This window comes from Astyanax mexicanus, chromosome 13, assembly GCF_023375975.1.
Source record: "Astyanax mexicanus isolate ESR-SI-001 chromosome 13, AstMex3_surface, whole genome shotgun sequence".
NCBI lineage: Eukaryota > Metazoa > Chordata > Actinopteri > Characiformes > Acestrorhamphidae > Astyanax > Astyanax mexicanus.
In genome coordinates, this window is record NC_064420.1 from 12923240 (window position 1) to 12945326 (window position 22087).

General features: G+C 40.5%; 1 protein-coding gene across 8 annotated transcripts in view; it reads left to right on the forward strand.

The window, feature by feature from the left end:
* Window positions 1-22087, forward strand: part of utrn (utrophin) — a 364200-nt gene that overhangs the window by 225260 nt on the left and 116853 nt on the right. For all 8 annotated transcript variants that reach the window (XM_022677556.2, XM_022677560.2, XM_022677559.2 and 5 more), the window contains 2 exons: window positions 1395-1567; window positions 4865-5021. In XM_022677556.2, coding sequence (XP_022533277.2) covers window positions 1395-1567; window positions 4865-5021 — 330 coding nt within the window. The remainder of the gene's footprint in view (window positions 1-1394; window positions 1568-4864; window positions 5022-22087) is intronic.

Genomic DNA, 22087 nt, shown 5'->3' on the forward strand with positions numbered 1-22087 from the left:
GAGTGTGTGTGTGTGTGTGTGTGTCCATGCCAATTTCTTATTATTGCTTTTTTTTATGCAGTTCTTGAGCTGAAACCATTTTTAATATTAACATTATTATGGATGGATTGATATGTAATTTCCGGTAGATGAATGAAAGATAATTAAGATAAAAATTTTCCTGATTTGACACCTACCTCCTCTATAGAACCCATAACCATGTGCAGTGTTTGCACTCAATATATTGAGCTTCAGAATTTAAGGAAATGTCAGGGGGCTTTTAATTTGAAATAACAGATTCCAGTGCTGCGTGTGCCACTACATGCTATGCAGCATTGTAGATTTCATTGCGACATTAAATAAACGCCATATTGAGAGCAGAGAAAGACACAGTAGATCTCACCTGACTGAAGTTTCCATAGAAAAAGGCAGTCATTCTTTTGGTAAACAAACAAATGCTAAATCTAAGTTAGCTCAAACGATGTTGCCGATTTCTTTCAGCTGGAAAACAGAGTTTGTAAAGAGGTAAAGTAAAGTACCTCTGATACCAGGTTTGTTAACTTGATGCCTGCGAGGTTGTTTAAACTATAATGAACGATAATGAAAAAAAATTCAAATAAAGTGCTTCTCTGGTGAGCTTTTGTTTACATCCCTCTCTTGTCTCTCTTTCGCACTTGGCGTGACTTTAGTTTCTGTTCGCTTTTGTTTTTCCGCTCTCTATCTCCTTATAAGAGCGTTTTTTTTTCCTGGCCGTGTCCCAATTAGTAGTTAATACCGCGTGAGGAGCGGTGTGTTTTATTAATGTATTTTTTTTTTCTTTCTTCTTGGGTTGACCTGCTTTGAGATCAACTGTTCTGCAATTGGGTTCAACAACCCTCTGGGCTGGAGAGCTACTAGTGTGTAGCACCCTATTCCATTACACTTCATTTTTGTGGCCTGTCACGCAATGGCTTGGAAAAAATTTGGCCCATGGCCAAACTTTATTGCCCACCCCTGTTCCATGCCCTGCTGAGCCAGGCTGCTGTGTCGGGTAACATTGTGGCTCCAACACTCCCAAGTACGGCTGTTAGCATTGCAGCTTGAACCATGCTGAGCTCCAGTGGGAGTGTGGACCTGTGCCTCTGCTACTGAAAATAATGCTAGAGCACACACTGTGCGCTGTGATCAAAACCCAGTGATCCAGCTCTCACTACTGATTAATCACTGCCAAACTTCCTGAAACAGTCTATGATAATATAGTTAAATATTATATCAGAAGAGTGTTGTGTTTATTGTGACGCATCACTGCCCCTAGCGTATTGTGTGATGAGTGTGCTGTACAGCCGAACAAGGCTGATTGCAATTTAAACTAATTTGTCCTTCTCTCTCTCTCTCTCTCTCTCTCTCTCTCTCTCTCTCTCTCTCTCTCTGTGCAGGATATCCAGGCGGAGATCGATGCTCATAATGACGTGTTTAAGAGTGTGGAGGGGAATAAGGTGAGGATGGTGAAGGCTCTGGGCAGTTCGGAGGAGGCCGTCTTCCTGCAGCAGAGACTGGACGACATGAACCAGCGCTGGAACGAGCTCAAGGCCAAATCGGCCAACATACGGTACATACTGCCCTCCAGGACCTTAGTGAAGACACGCTGGACTCTTCATAATATGGACAGACAGGTGGACAGATGCAGAAAGATAAAGAAAAAAGGGGCTTTAAAGAGTTCGAGAACGAGATAAGAGAGAGAGTTATAGTAAGAGATAAAACAGAGAGGGATAAAAAATATTAATATATGTGTGTATATATACATGTGCAGGGAGAGAGGGATAAATGAGAGATAGATAATTCAGAGAGAAGTAGAAGGATAAAGGGATAAAAGGGCAACCAGGGTAGAAAATGGGTAGAAGGGCATAGAAAAAATTAAGATAAGAGCAGGAGAAAGAATGAATAGATAGACAGAAATGGATTAGAAAGAAAGAGAAGGAGATAAGAGATAAATAAACGAGAGAGAAAGAAAAAATAAAGAAGAGAAGGTGAAAAATAGAAGAGGAGGGTGGGTTGAGAGAGAGGGAGATAATGGAGATGGAGAGAGACATAAATGAGAGGAAGATAAAGTTGAGAGTAGGAGAAAGATAAAGGAGAGGGGGATAGAGGGAGAGAAAGAAGGATTTAGAAGAGAGCAGGACAGAAGTAGTGGATAGAGAGATGTATTAAGGAGAGAGAGAGATAAAGAAGAATGAGAGGTACATTGGATCTAAAGCAGATGGAGAGAGATTCAGGAGAGAGGCAGAGATAAAGGAAAGGTAGACAATTAGAGAGTAATAAAGGAGAAAGATGGACAGATAAAGGGAAAGATAAATAAGTGAGAGAAAGAGGGAAAGGAATGGATAAGGTGAAGAGAGTGGGAGAGAAATATAAGGGAGTGAGAGAAAGAAAGGGGGTGAGGTAAAGGAGAGCTTGATATATATACTCTGTATAGATATAAACAAGAAAGCTATTTAAAGAGAGTGGGGGATATAAAGGAGAGATGAGAAACAGAGATAGATAAAGAACCTGATAGAGGGGGTAGGTAAAGAGAAGAAGAACGGGAAGCAGAGAGATAAAGGTGTGAGAAAGATAAAAAATGAAAAAGAGGTGGAGATATAAAGCAGAGAGCAAAGGACAAAGTGAGTGATAAAGGAGAGAAGATGAGAGAAATATAAAGGAGAGAAAAAGTAAAAGAGAGATAGATAAGCAAGAGAGACAGAAAGAGAAATGGAAAAAAAGACGAATACAGAAAGTACATAGTTGTAGACAGAAAGATGAAGAAGAGAACAGGATATTAAGGAGAGATAGAGCCAGGAAAAAGAAAACAGGAATTAACTTAGAGGGAGAGAGAGAGAGAGAGATGGAGTGAGAGACACAGACAATAAGAGTGAATAAGAGGTAAGATTGTGAGGGAAATGTGGATGGAAGATAAATGAAAAAAAAGAAGAAGGAGAGAGAAAATGGGTTCAGTGAGCAGTGGATGGACAGAAAGGAGAGAGAGAAAGAGAGAGAGAGAGAGGGTTGAGTGAGCTGTGGATGGATATAATGCAGTGATTGGAGAGAGAGCTGAAAATGTGGAGGAAATGAGACAAATGAAGAGGAAAGAAATCAGATGTAATTTAAAGAGGAAGAGTAGAGGTGTGTGTGTGTGTGTGTGTGTGTGTGTGTGTTGCGTAGTGGACCTGGTTGCTTTATTATTTAACTCCCATTAGGGGTTAATTAGTGGACATATTATAATTACTGAGCTGCTGACACCAGACTATTGTTCAGCTCCATTAGTACTAACACACACACACACACACACACACACACACACACACACACACACACACACACACACACACACACACAGTAGCTTGTATACACAATCTGAAATAAAGGTGTGACTGCATTAGAAAACTGAAAGCACTCACTATACTAAAAGCACAAGTACACACACACTGACGTGCCAAAACTCATGGGATAGCAGTGTATAAGTTGACCAGATTGGAAATGCCCAAATCTGTAATGTACTGTATTTTTCGCACTATAAGGCGCACTTAAAATCCTTTAATTTTTTTTTTCCCCAAAAATCGTCAGTGCACCTTATTTATGAATTTTACCAGTAATAATGGTAATAATAAACTTTATTTATATAGCACCTTTCATACATAAAAATGCAGCTCAAAGTGCTTCACAATAAAATTAAATAAATCAGCAAAATGTAAAAGTAATATAAAACAAATAAAACAATTAAAAAGTAACAATTTCATAAAATAGTAGGAAATAAGACATTTATGTTAGAATAAAATCTAAAATAAAATAGGTTTAAACAAAAATTATAAAATAAGGATAAGAACAGCACAAACATTAAACATAAAACCTGACTGGAGCATCCCCTTATACTTAATTTTTTTTAAGGAGCAGTAAAGCCACTCCACTAAAGTTCGACGTTATACAGGAGTTTCAGTTTAGTTCCTCAGCAGTATTAGCATTAGCTGCTAACCCCACGATGCGCTAGCTCTTTGGCCGTCCAGAGGTGAGTATTATTGGCCTGTAGCTTGTACCCTGCTGCTAACCCTGGATAGCACTGCTGGAGCAGCATTAGCTGCTAAACACAGCGTTAACTCTTTTACTGTTCAAAGTCGAGTATATCCAACTGTAGTCTGCTCATTTTCAATGTTTAAACAGCTAATCAGTGTAGCTCTGTCCAGTGGCATTAGCCTCTATTTGCTAGCGGTTAGCCTCTAATGCTAATGTTCCAGCTTTAGTGGAAATCTGTAAATCTAAGCTTACTGTAAATAAACAGTTTACAGGAGAGAAATCTGTGTATATTAACATCCAGTGCTCAATTGACTTGTCTAAAATATATATTTTTCAAGAATTACAGATTTGTTTACTTAGCTTAGCTGAGTTTAGAAGGTAAACATGGTGGCACCCCTGTTTCTATTACTAGTTACTAGTTACTAGTGTTGCATAAAATGCGCCTTATAATCCAATGCGCCTTATGTATGAAAATAAACCAGAAAATAGATGTTTTTTGATGGTGCACCTTATAATCTGGTGCGCCTTATAGTGTGAAAAATACATTACATTGTGAGGTAATATCTTGTGAGTGAGGTTGATAGTGAGTGTCAGATGGATGGGACATTCAATTCCCATAGTTGTGTGAACATTTAACATTCCTCGGTCCACATTTGTAACACGTATTGGAAATACATCATAGAAGACATGACCACCCAGACTCTACACACACATACACCCTGCAGTAACTGTTCTATGGCATTTAGCCTGTCATTGTAGTATTATACAGATGTGTATACTGTATTATTACAGATGATTAAATGCGTGTGTGTGTGTGTGACACTGTGTAATAGAGTCTGTGTTTGTGTGTGTGTGAGTTTAGGGCTCATCTAGAGGCCAGTGCAGAGCGCTGGAGCAGGCTACTGTCCGTTTTGGAGGAGCTGTGGAGATGGATCTGCATGAAGGACGATGAGCTCACTAAGCAGATGCCTATTGGAGGAGATGTGCCCACATTACTGCAGCAACACAACCACTGCTCGGTCAGTACACACACACACACACACACACACACACAAACTGGTGGTCATGTTCCAGTTTCGTTTCCCCTCCATTTGGCAGTAATAGCCAGCCAGTTTTTCCAGTTGATTATGGTTTGGTTGTGATGTTACATTTCCATTTCCCATAGACTACTACCTGGCCTATAGCTGTTTGGCTCCGCCCATTAATGTAGACATTTCTTTAATCTAAACAGTTTATTTTGTGCAGCCCAGCCTGGACTGCTTTGAACCAGATACAATACAGAGGATCCAATCAGAACAGAGATTATTTGCATCTGCCCAATTCCATTTCTCTTTTGTACTCAAACCCCTTGATTTCGAGTATAACTCCTGCCCTTGGAACAGAGTAGAAGAGGCGGTCTGTAGTATTTTGTTTCTAAACTGAAAGCAAAAGCATTTCTGAGTGGAGAAGGGATACAATATTGTGTTTAATGGGGTGTTGGGTCGCTTTTCACGGGAGTTGTTCTGGCCACGTAACGCGTCTTTACGTACTTACGTTACATGTACAGCCTCTAAAAGAGCATCCGGCTCAGTTTTACTGAACACAAGCAGCTGGTGAAGCAATGGAGACTTCAGAAGGGGAAACTCAGAGCTCAGTAGCTCATTCACTCTTAGTAAAACCAAAGTGTGTAGTTGCAGTGAAGTTTCTGACTAAGCGCTGTCTCTCTCTCTCTGACTGAACATAACCTGGAATCAGATTCATCCGCAATGAAAGGATACCGCCTCACACCCACCCAGTTTAAATGCTCTGTGCAATTACCCATTCTCACCAGAGAGAGCCCTAAATCCCAAAACTTATAGACATCAGCTTTAGCTAGTTAACTTTAGGGCATCGTATGTCTTTAGAAAGAGAGGAGGTGGTACAGAAATGAATTAATATTGTCCATCCCTTAAATCCTCTGTGATAGGAAGCTGAAATTACCTTTTATAAGCTTTTATTTTGTTTTATTTTTTCGTCTCACAGTAAATTCTGCAGCCTCTGCTGTCCGTCACGTCATTTAAGGTGGAATGGGGAAGCAAGCTAGCTAACAAGCTAGTGAAATGAACTACCAGAGATTTATTTATACTTGTTATGAAGAAAATGGCCATAAAACACTGAAACTACAAATTAAACTGTGGTAATATATAGCATATTTAATACAAGTTATAATATTTAAGTTATAGTAATTTTTAACAAGGAAAATACTCAAATTTGTGGGTTTCTTGCCAGTGAGTCTCACAGCCCTCTGTTTTGAGTGTGCCCTTAAAAAAAATCTCTGTTTGAAGGGTCATGTAGTCCCAACACTACAAAACTATTACATTTTTCGAAAACTGCATACTAGCTATTGATTCCAAAGGGTTACACTTACTTTTTCCACTACCACTTCAACTGGTAAATGAATGTGTGTTAAAGACCTTTAAGATCATGTATTTTTTGTGATACTGTTTTAGTCACATTTTTGCAGAAAGCCATGAAGGGTTCACATACGTTTTCTTGTCGCTGTAAATGTGATTAGTGGACTTAAGGAGAAGGAAAAAAAAAAAAAAAAGCTCATGTTGAGAAACACATCATTCTCCTGCCAAAACCGCATCACACGCTCTCTTCCTCTCATCCCTCGTTCCCCAGGCTGCAGTCGGCAGTGTGGCGAGCGCGCGTGTTTTGCTTCGGGCGTCTGCTCTGTTCAGTCTGTTCCGTCTCTGCTGTCCTGCTGGGTTTCTCGTGGATGGGTTGTGTTGTAGCTCAGCACGCCGCCCCCTGCCCTGCTTCTCCATCCTAATATCACCCGGTCAGATCAGAGGAGAAGGAGGAATATGCTGATTATACTGCTCTACAGACCACAGGCTGGACCCAGCAGCTGATCTGGGGTCAGCTTTGGTGGATTTCAAAGCATAAATTACATTCTGCTCACTGGCGCTTCAAAGGAATAGCTACAGTACTGGCAGTGTTTGCATGAAGATCTCAGGAGATAACATCTAGATCAGCATTTTTCATACCTTGCCAGTAGTTCAGAGGAGTTATAAAATTGCTTTCTGTGGGAATGTGTTCTAAATTACATTGATGTACACAGACATGAGATAAGAACTGGTATCTAGTAGGTCCCCCTATAGCCCATTGATTCCAAAAGTGGACGGATAAAAATCTAGAGGGATTTTGAGCTATAGAATGGGGGCAGCCCCCCACAGCTCCATGGTATTTATAGGTGCAGAATCTGTGGTGCAGATGGACCATATATCAGTCGAACAAGCATTTCCAGAATGCCCCTTTAATCAGTTCTGGGCAACTTGTGTCCAATGGCATGGTGCATTATTCGACTGGCATATTCTATTTGTATTCTAAGGCCTTGCTCAATCGCAAATAATTGTTGTCACTTGCCATGAGTATGTTGGCCTTTTTCCAGCCTCACTTGCAAGATAGCAACTCACAACTTATACAAGCATGGGCATTAAAACAGTTTATTAATTAAACAAAACTGTGTTGAAACTGTGTCTGGTATCGACCTTTACGCAAAGTTTACGCATTGATATGTGTATATATTATCTGACCCCTTATTTTTTTTAAATAAACCCCTCATTATCTTTTCATGGGACAACACTGAATATACAATATGACACTCTGATATAGTGTCAGTCTACAGCTTGTATAACAGTGTAAATTTGTGTCCCTTTTTTCTTAAAAACTCAACACACAGCCATTAATGTTTAAACCACTGGCAACAAAAGTGAGTATTGTGTTTTTTGCACCGGATTATGAGGCGCATTATCAATGAACGCCTGTTTTTTGGTCTATTTTCATACATAAGGCTTATTAAGCAACACTAGTAAGGAACTGACAGGGAGTGTCACCATGTTTTACTTCTTATTTAGCAGGTCTCATTGCTGGGTGGTGGTGGGGATAGCAGTGCTAGCTGGGGTTAGCAGCAGCAGGCTACAGTCCAATAATACTTTCTTCTGAACAGCAAAAGAGCTAGCGAGTAGCGGTTAGCGGCTAGTGCTGCTTCAGCAGTCCTAGTCAGGGTTAGCAGCAGACTACAGTCCAATAATACTTGCCTCTGAATGTCAAAAGAGCTAGCACTTAGTGGTTAGCGGCTAATGCTGCTCCAGCAGTGACAGTTGGGATTAGCAGCAGGCTACAGTCCGATAATACTCTTAGTGCGGTTAGTGCCTAATGCTAATACTACTCCCGCCTTGGTGCCTCATGCTAAACTAAAACTCCTGTATAACACTATACTTCAGCGGAGTGGCTTTACTGCTCCTTACAACCTGACTTATAAAATTCATACATAAGGCTTTTAGGCACGAAGGCTTTTGGGGAAATTGAAAGTATTTTAAGTATGCCTTATAGTGCACATGTTACATGTGGCACACCCTTGTTAAAATGTGAAAATGGCCAAATTGTGTCCAAAGTTTTTTTTTGTTTGTTTGTTTTTTTTCTTTTTTGGCAACTACCTTAAAATCTCTTGGACATGAAGTTGACTAGAGCTTTACAGGTTGCCACTAGAATCCTTTTCAACACAACAGAACCATTACAACATCACAGATCTGGTGGACGTTGGAGACTTTGCGCTCCTCCACCTTTCATTTGAGGATGCCCCACAGATGCTCAATAGGCTATAGTTCTGGAGACATGCTTGGCCAGTCCAGTATCTTTACCTTGTGCTACCTTTGTCATCTTGAAGGTGTTTTTGGGGTTGTTATTTATGTTGGAAAATTGCCATGCTGCCCATTTCCTAGAGGTAAGGGATAAGGCTTTTGCTTTTCTTTAAAATGTTAGAGTACCCCAGTGCACCCGGGGGCATTTTTACAGCTCCAGATCATGATGCTACCACCCCCATGCTTGACTGTAAGAAAGGGACAGTTGCCTTGCTACCCCTCACCAGGATGCCTCGACACATTCTGGACAAGATCTAAAAGTATTGACAAAACTATGAGAGGTATACTCACTTTTTGTGATCGATACATCCCTCCTTTTAGTACCTAGTCCACAACTCCAGCTGTAATCAGTGGGTTATCTGCTGTGATGTGGGTCAAGCAGGCCTGATGCCTGAGGAGAGACCTCTTTAGAAGCAATTGGTCTTCTAGAGAGATTGAGCCAGAGAATCAGCTTCTTCTGTGCTGAATTTCCACTGATCTTCCACTGAGCTGAAGTGCAGGATTAATCATGTCTGCATTTAACTGCTGATAAATTGTATTAAACTGTATTAAAGTGGGTTTCAATGATATATAAGCTATATGTCATTTATTTCAGCCCTTTAGATGCATCATACACCACCTGATTGTTAATAAACGGGGGGCTCTAGCAGGGGTCCGCTGCTGTGTCCAGGGATTATGTTGAGGAATAAAGAGATGAAGCATTTTAGGAAGTATTTTATCTTTAAGTTAAAAAACCTGCTCATGCACACACAGGCTCGCTGGCCCCTTCCTGCCCTCTCTTACTCTCTCTTCACCTCTCTCACCCTTTTAGAAATGTGTTTTCCTCTCTCTTTCTCACATGCTCACCCTCTTTAATGCCCTTTTCCCCCTTTTCCCGTCGCGCTCTCTCTCTCGTTTTGTGTCTTTGACTATTTTTTTTCTCTTTCTTTCTCTCTCACACACACACACACTTACTCGCCCTCTGTCTCGCCCTCTCTTACCCTCTCTTTGTTTCTCTCTCTGCTCTCTCTCTCTTTTTTCTCTTTCTTTGTTCTGTGTCTTTCACTTGCTCTCTCGCTCATTTTCATTCCGTCTCTCTCACTTTCTTTTTCTCGCGCTTTGTGTTCTGTATCTCTCTGTCTCTCTAGCTCTCTCTCAGACAGATTGAATAATGACCCTCTGAAGTTAAAAGAGAAAAGATTGCATGACTTTCTCTCTGGGCTCTCTCGCTCTTTCTTTTTCTCACTCCTCCCTCTCTCTCTCTCTCTCTCTCTCTCTCTCTCTCACTCTCTCCCCTCCCTCGGTTTCATTCTCTATCTTTAATAGTGTGTGTGTGTTTGGTAAAAGACTACAGAGTACTGGTCCTTTTGAACATGTCACACCAAATTAGCCCCGCATGATGTCAGGGGAGAGATAGATAGATAGATAGAGGGAAAAGAGGGAGGAATATGGATATGCAATATTTAAGGTAGCATAGTGAGTGTGTGTGTGTGTGTGTGTCTAGGAAGAAAGTGCGCCATTTAGAGAGAAAAAGAGAGAGAAAGTGAACTCTTTTGGAAAGGTCAGATTGTCTCTCTGCATGGAGATAACAGAGAATATAGTAGAGGAATGGTTTAGAAACTGATACTTTTTAAGTGTGTGTGTGGGGGGAGGTTCTAAAAGAAATATAACACAGTCAGAACCAATCAAAATCTTTATTTCTGCTTGGTACGCAATACATGAGTGTCGAATGCAGAGGCAGAACCAGTCAGAACATTCATTTTGTTTAGAGGTGGAAGCATGCCCTGTGTCAATATCCTGGTTGAGAGCACAAAGTACATGTGGGAAGAAGCTCTTCCTCATCCTCTCTGTGTTTGCCTTCAGCAAGCCAAAGGACTTGCCCGACCACAACAGAGAGAAGAATGCATTGCTGGGATGGCTGAGGTCTTTCACAATTTTCCAGGCTTTGGTCCAGCACTGCTTGTTGTAGATGATCTGCAGGTTAGAGAGCAAGGTGGTCCAAATGATGCACTCAGCTGAAAGCACCATCCTCTGTAGACCCTGTCTGTCCTGCTTGGTGGTGTTCCCAAACCAGGCTGCGCTGGTTCCCATTAGGATTCTTTTGATGGTGCAGATATAGAAGTACCACTTAACCATGGAAGGTCAATACGCCTTCTTTGCCAGAAAGTCCATATGCCAAGATAGTGACTGGTCCTGTGAGATGTGAACACTTTAATGTACTTGAAACTGTCTACTCTTTCCATTGCATCTCTGTTGATCCAAACAGGGTAGTAGCTCCTCTCCTGCTTCTTACTGTAGTCCACCATCAGCTCCTATCAGCTCCTGTCTTACTAATGCATCATCAGCAGAAAACATCATATCCAAAATCTTCAACTGGATGGCTTATTTATTCTTCAGCCGCAGTTCGAGAAAGACCTTCACCCCATTTTTCTTTGTGGGTGGTTTGCCCCTCCACGCACTTGTATCCTTATAATCAGTTTTGTTAATCACATATTCAATTATCCAATAAAATGCTTCCTTCATCGCGCCGTAATTAAGCTCATCAATCAGCCGTTATTTAATTATTGGTGTTTGTGGGCGTCTGCGCGAGCCATTCTCAGTTGTAATCAATTTACGCAACAGGCACTAGGAATGATAATTGCAGCCCCTCGTTTTGTCTCCCAATGCCGGAAGATGTTCACTTGCGACTGCGTGAGTGTGATTCTGCTAACAACCTTGGTGCTGCGTATCAATCTTTCATACAGTAACAGTAAGACATCGTCTGTGTTCCTTTCTTTCAGCTCTGTGTTTTTAAGTCACTAGACAGATGTTTTATTCAGCGCCGTTCTGCTTTTGAGACGAGGCATCAAAGCAAAGAGTCCTTCGACGTCTGAGCCTCGCACATTCCTGACTTTTTCTTGTTTTGTGTCAGTTGTTCGTGCATGTGAGCCAGGAGATTTAATAACATCCTAGCTGATCTGTCTCCGGGAGCCAACCTAGAAGACCTAGAAGCCCCCTACACTTGTTCTGTTTTGAGGCCGTTTGGGGATGAGGGATTTGCTAAGTGTGGACTGAAAAAAGTCCATACTCTGAAATGTGAGACTACAGGAATTTTGAACCACTGCAAAAAGTGGTTATTGTAACTCTCGCCTAGTATATTAAACTGGTTGTACACCGGCACAGCAGAAGTCATGAGATTGTAGTGTGTAAGCTGACATGTGTTACCTCGGCAAACGGCTGGGGAATGCCCACACCTGTGTAGGGTTTTGAGGTTTTATCTTATGCGTGAGGTTGAACATTGATCAACCTCACTCATAACAAGGTACTGTATCTCTGAGGCACTGGCTTGCTCACACAGAAAGCAAGGCACCTTGTTGCCAGTTCTGGCACACAAAAAAACAAGGGATTAGATCATGGCTCATGAGAGCCAAGGTACTGGGTCACAGAAAGATTACCATGCTCTCTGCAGAAGCCAAAGCTTGTCACCAATACTGTGCCACAGCCCTTTAGAGCCAAAGTGCTGTGTCACCAAGGGACGTCCTTCCTCCCATGTGAGCCAAGTTACCCTGTTGTGAAAACTGGGTCTCGATTTGAGAGAGCCAAGGTACTGTGTCACAGAAAGACTAGCATGTTTTCTGCAGAAGCACTGCAGAAGTACCTTGTCGCCAATACTGGTCGCAGCCCTTGAGAGCAAAGGTACTGTGTCACAGAGGGACTGCCTTGCTTCCGTGTAAGCCACGGTATCCTGCTGCCAATACTGTGTCAGGGCTTTTAAGAGTCAAGGTAGTCAGTCACTTGAGGGACTGTTTGCACCCCATGGAAGCCAAGGAGGCCTGTCCCTAATAATGGGTCTCGATACTTGAGAACTAAGGCACTGTGTCACAGTGTGACTGTGTTCTTTTAATTTAAGCCAAGGTACTATCTTGCCAATACTGGGTCAAGTCTTGTAGGAGCCAAGGTGGTGTGTAACTGAGGGACTCCTTGTACCCTGTGGAAGCCAAGGTAGCCTGTCCCTAATACTGGGTCCAGGCTTGTGGTAGCCAAGGTAGTGTCTCACTGAGGGACACTCCTGCTTCCATGTAAGCCTAGGTAAGTCTTGAGGGGGGCGGGGTAGTGTGTCACTGAGGGACTGCTTGTACCCTGTGGAAGCCAAGGTAGCCTGTCCCTAATACTGGGTCTCACTGTGTCACAGTGTGACTGCCTTGCTTCCATGTAAGCCAAGGTACCCTCTTGCTAATACTGCGTCAACTCCAAAGTACCACATTGTCCAGGGACTACAGCATGGCTTGCGGGACCAAAACATCCAGGGGTTTGCTTCACAACACGTGGAAGCCAAGGAATATGTGACAAGGAGCTAATTTGCAGTGTGTATTTTACTCTATTGCAACACTGTAAAATATTACCATTACAAAGTAATTATCTGTTTTTGTTAGAGTTCTAAGCTAGTCTAGGCTCCCCAATGTGACTGTGAGCAACTGTGTTGTAAATGATCCAGTAAAAGCAAAGTTAAACATGTTTGTCTTCCACAAATTGAAAGTTAACATTCTGAGGCAAAATCAGGGTGGTAAATAGACTTGTTAAACTGCAACTGAACATTTTTCACCCTAGTCAAACTCACATACTAACCTATAATCCTTCATAAATGCAATTTTTGCCTCCCCCTTAAGTTATTAATATTTTACTCAGGAAAGGACATTCAAAAGACTTTTGACAGGCTCTGTGCTTTTTTTAAAGACTTGGATATTCTCAACCCCACCCCAAGGTTCTCGTTAGCCGTCTAGTCCAGGCTAAAGCTGTTAGCACTAGCCAGCAGCGCTCAGCTAAGGCTAAGGTAATGGCACTGTCTTGCTGATTGATTTGAACCATTTGGGGCTAGATCCTGCAGAACAGAGTGTAAAATAGGAGACGGATTAAACTAGCCTTAGTGCCAGCCCTTATCTACGGCCTCAGGATAAAAAGAAAAATCCCCAGTTTGGCTGTCTGTGAAGAATCGTTGGTCTTTGCAGGGCTGTGAATAAGTCATTTATTCAAACTCTTCATTATGTGCTCCATAAAAAGTCAGCAAAGCGTCGGAGGCCTGCGAGTTGCTGGGAGGGGTCATAAGTTTTAATGTGTCTGTAACGCTGGTTTATGTAGCATTTGTACCTTCTTAATTACTTTTAATTAACACGCTCGTGTTGAAGGATGGCTGATTTGGTAGCTGGGCATTGATCTTTAGAGGAATGTGGCTAGAGGTGTTGTCTATTTTTATGGCTCGAGACATTTAATGGGGTTTTCACAGCAGCGTATTGTTAAAGCTGAGGGTTTGCTAAAGGCTTCTGTTTAGGTTTGAGCAAGGTTTGGCCGTACACCAGCTGACAGTTTATCTGAACGCTTATTCAGTATTCTTACTAAACTGCTAAACTGCTCAAGATACAAGGCTAATATTTTCGACTTAATTATTAAAACCGTTCTGTGTTGATTTTGAAGACAAAGTCAAATTGCAGCCAGCTGTAAACATTAAGTGTTTGATAAATCTTTTTTTAAATTAAAGTAAACATTAAAATACATTTAGGCATTTATTTAATTTAATAATGGTGATTTAATTTGGTGTTTTATAAAATGTTTTACTATGTACGTCTTTGCACTGTCCACTGTGGGTGGTAGTTCCTTTTATAACGGATATCCCAGTTCACAGGAAACACTGTGGATTGAGGAATGTTTAATGATGCACAACTTCGAAAAATGGAATGTCTCCTCCATCTGGCACCCACTTTGCTACCATGAGCCCTATAGTTCATGTGGCCTTGCCATGAGCACACTGGCCAATGTTTAACCTCACTTACAAGTTAGTACATCACAAGTTATATACAGTAGATGTGACCATTCTTAAGGTGTTGCCTGAGGTAACAGTTTATGAACAAATAACATACTTCTATCTCACTTTTGGAAGGAAAGAAAGCAACCCCCGATAAATATATATATATTTTTTATCTTTCTCTAAGCATGGTTTGGTTGAGTTGTGCTTGAGCATGGTTCTGCCCCCTTCCCACTCCTTCATTGGCCTGCACTCACACTGCTTTTAACCAATCCATGCCTGAGCACACTTACGTCCTACATAAAGCTTTCTGATGGGTCTGACTGTGTTTCAGACTATAAAACATTAGGTTGGCTACTTGGTTTAAGCTCGATTATTTTATCGAGAGCGTCCTACCACGAGAATGTATCGTTTTTATCTGATGATGCATTCTTGTGTGTTGTTTCCAGCTGTTGCTGTATGCTCACATCATCTTGTTCCATGCTTGGGCATGGCTCACACTGCTGCGTTGAACCTACTCTGTAGCCTTTACATATCCAGCATGTTTATACTTCTGCATGCGCATATCAGCGGCTCTGCGTCGCTCTGCAGTTTAAACTGCGAGGGCGGGAATGTGTGGGCGGGATGCGTGGCCCGGTGAACCAATCATAGCCGCAGCTATCCGCGTCACATGACACTTAGTTGCATTTTTAGGGAGGTGCACGTTAAACTACGCCGTAGGCTACGTGGCCACGTGCAGGCTACAGCGTAGGTTTGACGCAGAAGTAAAAATTGTCCTTAAGTCTTTCTCTTGCTGTCTCTATTACACTCTTTCACTCCTTCCATATTCTTCTGCTCTCACTTGCTATCACAAAATCGTTTACTGTTGATCTTATTTTCTCTAACCTTATCACACTCTCTCTTCTCTCACTCTTTCCCTTTTGTTCTCTCTCTCTCTCTCTCTCTCCCTCACAGTGTGAGGTTTAAAGAGAGCATTTGGCCTTTCAAAAAAACTCAAACTCTCCCGCTCTGTCATTTTGCAAGTGCAAATAGCCTCAATCTCTCCTGTGACTTTAGCCCTGACTCTCTTCTACGGTCCTATTTCCGTCACCCCATCACCTCACCTGTTCACGAGCCGCTCCTCCTGTCTCTTGTTTTAGAGATGAAATTGAGTGGATGTGCATTTGTAGTAATTTGTAACTGGCGTAGTCATGTGGGTGAAATTTCTTTCTGAAAGCTATAATGACTGAAAATGTTTTTTTTTACTGTGTTGCTTTAGTGTTCAGAACAAGTCTTTTAATAAACAGATTTGACTGTATTTTTGTAATAATACATTAGCAACATGTAGGTTTGTTTTTTCTGCCTGATCCATACTTATTGCACATGCTTTAAACACTGCAGCTTATACAATCGTGCAGTCGATATATATATATATATATATATATATATATATATATATATATATATATATATATATATATATATATATAATTATTATTATTTTTTTTTGTAAATATAGCCTGATGATAACTGATGATAATCACAGCAGCCCTGTAACAGATCATGAGCAGAAAAATTCTTGAACTGTCATCCCAAGTAATTAATCTGCTTTTTCCTTTTAATATTACGACTATTACTACTCTTGTATTTTGACTTTTTTCTGATAGGCTGCTTTATTTTTTTTAAACCAGCTGTGTCGCACCATTGTGCACGGTATGTAACGTTATTTGTGTACTTAGCCTGTTTAATGTAATGTGGCTTATAGTCAGTTGCAGCTTATATATGTACTTTTTTTTTTTTTACTACCCCGGAAATTGATATACTGGATAATCTTTGGGAAATCAAAAGTTGCTGGAACTACTTTATGCTGTTTTGCGTGTTGTGCGTGTTTAGAGCTTACAGCTTTGCCACAACAATCGCTCATTTTTACACAATCCTAAAAACAATCATTTAAATGTATGTAACTGAGTCAGATTGAGATCTGATTGAAAAAGTCATATAAATAAACTGCATTTTTAGGCACTGTCTGAAAGTTAGCAGTTCTGCTTATTATATCAGCAGCAGAAGTTTGATCATAATGCTTATATGGCTCTGAACGGAAACATCCGCTCATTTAGGGAATAAATTATATTTCAGCTTTCATGTAAAGCTGTGTGACTGAAGGCGGAGTGGAGATAACAACTGCCAAGCAGTGCTGATGTTCTTTCATCCAGACTTTCATCCAGACTCAGTTCAGCTCAGGTCAGCTGTTTCTGAGCTACCTGAGCTCAGCACTGAGAAGCACATTTGTTTGTTTGTTTTAATGCTTTTCTGAAGTTCTAGCAGAAAACTCCAGGGAAAGGAAAACTTCTAATTTTAGACACAATCTTTAAAAGTTAATAGATAACAAACCTAAAGTAAAAGTCGTTGGTGTAGATCTCATTGTCAGCCAAGGTCCTGTAACATTTGGACCCTCGCAGATTCTGCAGTGTAACGGGGGAAAGTTGCCCAAAACTGATTTTCTTACCAAATTCAATGTTTCAGTCTTTTTTTTTATGTGACTCAATGCTTCACGTGAAGTTTCAGTTTCATCCTTTGTTTGTCGGAATGAGAGTTCTGGCTGAGAGCCTGGCTGATCACAGAAAATTTGCTGATGCTCACTGTAAAAGGGGTCAGCCCTTTCTAAAAGTTCATTTGAACCTTTTTATTTACCTTTAGCCCAATCTTGTAACCACATTTGTCCATTTTATTAGAAACACTGACTGCTTGTGACACAAGTCATCTAATCTAATCGCCCTGTTAGAACATTCCCACCAATAAAACTTTAAATTACAGCTGTTGTCCATTTTCAAATGTACTTGTGTCCTTTTTCTTTCTCCTCAAAGACTTTTTTTTTTTGTAATCAAGTTTTTTTTCTCTTTGGACCCACCACCACCAACCCCTCTTTGAAGGACATTTAATCTATATTAGTGTTAAAAAAGAGATATATTAGAAATATAATACTATAAACAAATTAACAGGCAAAAAAGGGAGGAGAGGAAGGGGGGGGAAACAGAGAAGACAAAAAGGTGAAAGAAAAACAAAAAGACAAAATCAAGTTTTTTTTTTTTTATTGAAAGTTTTATAGATAACAATATAGTGCCCCACCCACATCCACTACGCCCTGCCCTGCCCACATCGACCCCACCACTTCCAGTTCACCTTACCCATAACCATCCCTCCCCACCCAACCACCAAACGTATACACAGTATATACATAAAACAGACAAATACTCTATTACTAGAAAAGGATCATGATAAAAGAAGGATCTTTACATACATTACTATATTGACTCTAGCTGAAGACAATTCTAAGTAAAGACTGTCTTACAAGGTATGTAGTCAGTGTGTAATAGAAAGCGGATGGGGTGGAAGCCAGCGTTGACCAACTTTTTTTATTTTATTATTATTATAGGCAAAGGTAGAACTATCGAGTAAAAGATGCAAAAATGTGCCTATTGGAAAATCGGTGTCAGTTAATGAAGAGAGGATTCTAATTGCCTTATTCCAGAACAGCTTTTTTTTCTCTTCGACGTAAAAAAATAGTATCAGATTTCAAGTATCAGATTTTAATATCAGATATCGATGTGGATATATATATACTTTTTTTTTTTGTTTCTTGCACTGCCACACAAATAACTCACCTGTGCCAAATATGGCATAAAAGATCATATTTGGGCAACATTTACACAGTAAAAATAGCAGTGCTGGATCAACACCTAAAGGATTAACACTCCTTCGGAGCATATACGGTTCCACTACACTCTCTACAGAGAGTAAAAATTACACTGATAGCAGTGTTAAATGTTCAGTGTTAGTATACTAGTGTTTACTGTTTATTAGTGTTATAGCAACACCTAAAGAGTTCATTTTACACTGTTTGGAGTATATATTATCCCACACTACAAAAAGTAACTATCACAGTATTTTTATTTAAAATGCATCACATTTAAACACATTCATAGATATGAATCTAATTGCAGTAGGGTTCAACACGAGCAACGCAAAACTTACCTATTGCATAGTTTAAGGTGGACCAGAAGAAAATTCACCTTAAATGGTAGCTACAGAAGTTATCTAGCTGTCCTACATGCTGGGACTTCAAACACTAGAATTTAACAATCGTGTCATTTAGCTGGATAGCTAGCGTTGGTTTTCTGAAAAAACTTTTCAATTTCACTTAAGCTACCTAGCTAGTTAGCTTTAAGTTGTTTCGTTCCATAAGTTGCCTGTTTTACAAAAGCTAAGGCTAGCTAGCTAGCTAGGTTAGCTAAACTAGCCTTTTCTGGCAAGAGGTTCCTCATTTAACCCAAGTTAAAGCTAGCTAATGCTACGCTTTTGTTTAACTTGTGAGGAGTCTTCCGCCTCACGTTAGCTAGCTAACCAGCTAGGTTGGCTGTTTCTTTTAAGAAGTCCCTATTTCACACCAGCTAGCTGAGCAAGTTTAGTTGTTTAAGAGAACGTAGGTTAATTCTTCTCCTCAGCTAGCTTGGTTAGCCAGCGTATTGTGAGAAATTTCCAGTTTCAGCTCAGCTAGCGTTAGTTAGGTTAGCTAGCTAGCTTACTAACTAACTAACTAACTAACTAAAGGAGCCCAAAAAGGATTCCACAGGATTAATGAAAATACATTTGAACAATATTTTGATATTAAAAAACACATTTAATACACGGTAAAACAATACAAAATATATTTAATATTTAAATACTCATCAAAATATCCAATTATTGATAGTTTGAGGGGACAAAAAGGATAGTATAACACCCAGGGAGTCAAAAAAAACTGTTTACACTGTGATTTTAACACTTTTACTCGTCCTCTCGCTCTGAGAACAGAATAGAAGAACTGAATAAAAGAATTGAGATGAGCAGGTTGAAGATGGTTGAAGATGTATAGATCTTGATGATTTCTCTCTGATTTGTTGCTGCTGTTGTTGTTGTTGAGAAGGCCGAATTGCTCCGTTCTTCAGTCGGCAGTGAACGTATTTAATCCTGTTTTCTGCAGTGCTGTTTTCTCCCCTCTGGAATTCCTGTGTTTTTGCGTCTGTGTGGCTTATCCTCAGCAGTGTAGCGTGCGTCGTGTAGTGTTTCTCCACTCAGGAAGAGAGCGGAGAGGGCGAGAGTGTGTGATATGGCTTGTTTTTTTTTAAATAGGCATTTGTAAGTGCAGAGAAAGGAAGAATAGAGCTTAAAGACTGTGGTTTGCTGCCTTTTAAGGAAGTAAACAGTTTTACGAGTGAGTCCTGGGGACCATATCTCCAGTGGAAATCACTTCAGGCCCTCAGCCTTTCTGCAGTTCTGAGCTATATGGGGTGAAAAGCTACAATCGGCTTGAGTTTGGGGATAAAGACACAGCATGTGAGATCCTAAAGCTGGAGAATCACAGTATCTGCCTCTCAGACTCTGTTTGGGAGAGAAATTTGAGGACATAACGGTTTTTAGTGTTTTTAGAACAAATGAGCTATTTTATTACTCAGTAGTGTAACATTTCCATAAAAAATGTTTATTTCCTGAAGTCTGTGTAACTTCAGAGAAGCTGGGCTGCTTCAGTGTTGTCATTGAGTTGCTGTTTGTAATAGGTGGTTGAAATGGTGTTTTAAATAATTGCTAATACAGTCTGCACTATATATAAAAAAAAATAATATCGCAGCATGGGTCTAATTGGATTAATAGGAAATATGTCTTTTATCGATATATGAACAATATAAAAGCTACACAAGGTTAGTGCTGCTGAGTGCATGCTTAGCTCCCTAGTCTTATGGGTTGCTATGGTTTTCTTAGTGGTTGTTAGGTTGGTATGTTGCTAAGGTGTTGGGTCGTGTATGTAGCTCTGTTGCTGTGGTATCCTAGTGGGTTGCTATGGTTTGCTTATTGGTTATTAAGGTGTTGCTAGGTAGATGCTGGCAGTTTGCTATGATGTTTCCGTGTCAGTGATTGATAGGGTGTTGCACAGTAGTTGCTGTGGTATTCTTATGGGTTGCTATGGTTTGCTTAGTAGTTATTAGGTTAGAGTCTTGATGGGTAATTGCTAAGGTGTTGGGTAGTGATTGAAGTTAAGTTGCTTGGCAGCTGCTGGGGTATCCTTGGGAGTCGGTATGGTTTGCTTAGTGGTTGTAAGGGTTTTGATAGGTGCTTGCTAAGAGGTGTTGGGTAGTGATTGTAGTTATGTTGCTTGGTAGTTGCTGTGGTATCCTCAGAAGTTGCTCTGGTTTGCTTAGTGATGGTTATTAGGGTCTTGATGGGTAATTGCTAAGGTGTTGGGTAGTGATTGTAGTTCTGTTGCTTGATAGTTGCTGTGGTATCCTTGGGAGTTGCTATGGTTTGCTGAAAGGTTATTAGGGTCTTGATAGGTGATTGCTAGAGGGATGAGTAATGATTGTAGATTGTAGTTGCTTGGTAGTTGCTGTGGTATCCTTGTGGGTTGATGTGGTTTGTTAGTGGTTGTTAAGGTCTGGATAAGTTGTTGCTAAGGTGTTGGACAGTGACTGTTGCTTGGTAGTTGCTATGGTATCCTTGGGAGTTGCTATGGTTTGCTTAATGGTTATTAGGGTCTTGATAGGTAATTGCTAACGTGTTGAGTAGTGATTGCGGTTCTGTTGCCTGGTAGTTGCTATGGTATCCTTGGTAGTTGCTATGGTTTGCTGAAAGGTTATTAGGGTCTTGATAGGTGATTGCTAAAGGGATGTGTAGTGATTGTAGTACTGTTGCTTGGTAGTTACTGTGGTATCCTTGAGGGATGATGTGGTTTGTTAGTGGTTGTTAAGGTCTGGATAGGTTGTTGCTAAGGTGTTGGACAGTGATTGTTGCTTGGTAGTTGCTGTGGTATCCTTGTGGGTTGCTATGGTTTACTTAGTGGTTGGTTGGGTCTTGATAGGTCCTTGCTAATGTGTTGGACAGTGACTGTTGCTTGGTAGTTGCTGTGGTATCCTTGGCAATTGTTATGGTTTGCTTAGTGGTTCTTAGGGTCTTAATAGGTGATTGCTAAGGTATTGGGTAGTGATTGTAGTTTTGTATTTTGGGAGTTGTTGTGGTATCCTTGTGGGTTGCTATGGTTTGCTTAGCGGTTGGTAGGGTCTTGATGGGTAATTGCTAAGGTGTTTGTGTAGGGATTGTTGCTTGGTAGTTGCTGTGGTATCCTTGGCAATTGTTATGGTTTGCTTAGTGGTTGTTAGTTTCTTAATATTTGATTGCTAAGGTATTGGGTAGTGATTGTAGTTTTGTTGTTTGGTAGTTGCTGGGGTATCCGTGTGGGTTGATGTGGTTTGCTTAGTGGTTGTTAATAATTTGATAGTTCCTTGCTAAGGTGTTGAACAATGATCGTTGCTTGGTAGTTGCTGTGGTATTTTGTGGGTTGCTATGGTGCACACCTGTGAATGTCACCCTGTTGCCCAGTCTTTTATTGTCCAGTTCCTATAGCAAGTCAAATAATTACTGATGGAACTTGAGTATAAGACTTGGGGTTAATAGCAGAAATAGTCACTGATTTATCGACTAATAAAAAAACGCCAACTGACTACAAAATCTAAAATCGAATCGAAATTGTCAATAAATTTGACCAGTCGTTGCAGCTCTAATGCTAGACAGCTTCTTGCTATTCTACAGTTCTGTTACAGTTTTGTTTTGTGGTTGCTAAGCAGTTGGAGTGGTATCTCAGGTGGTTGCTGTGATA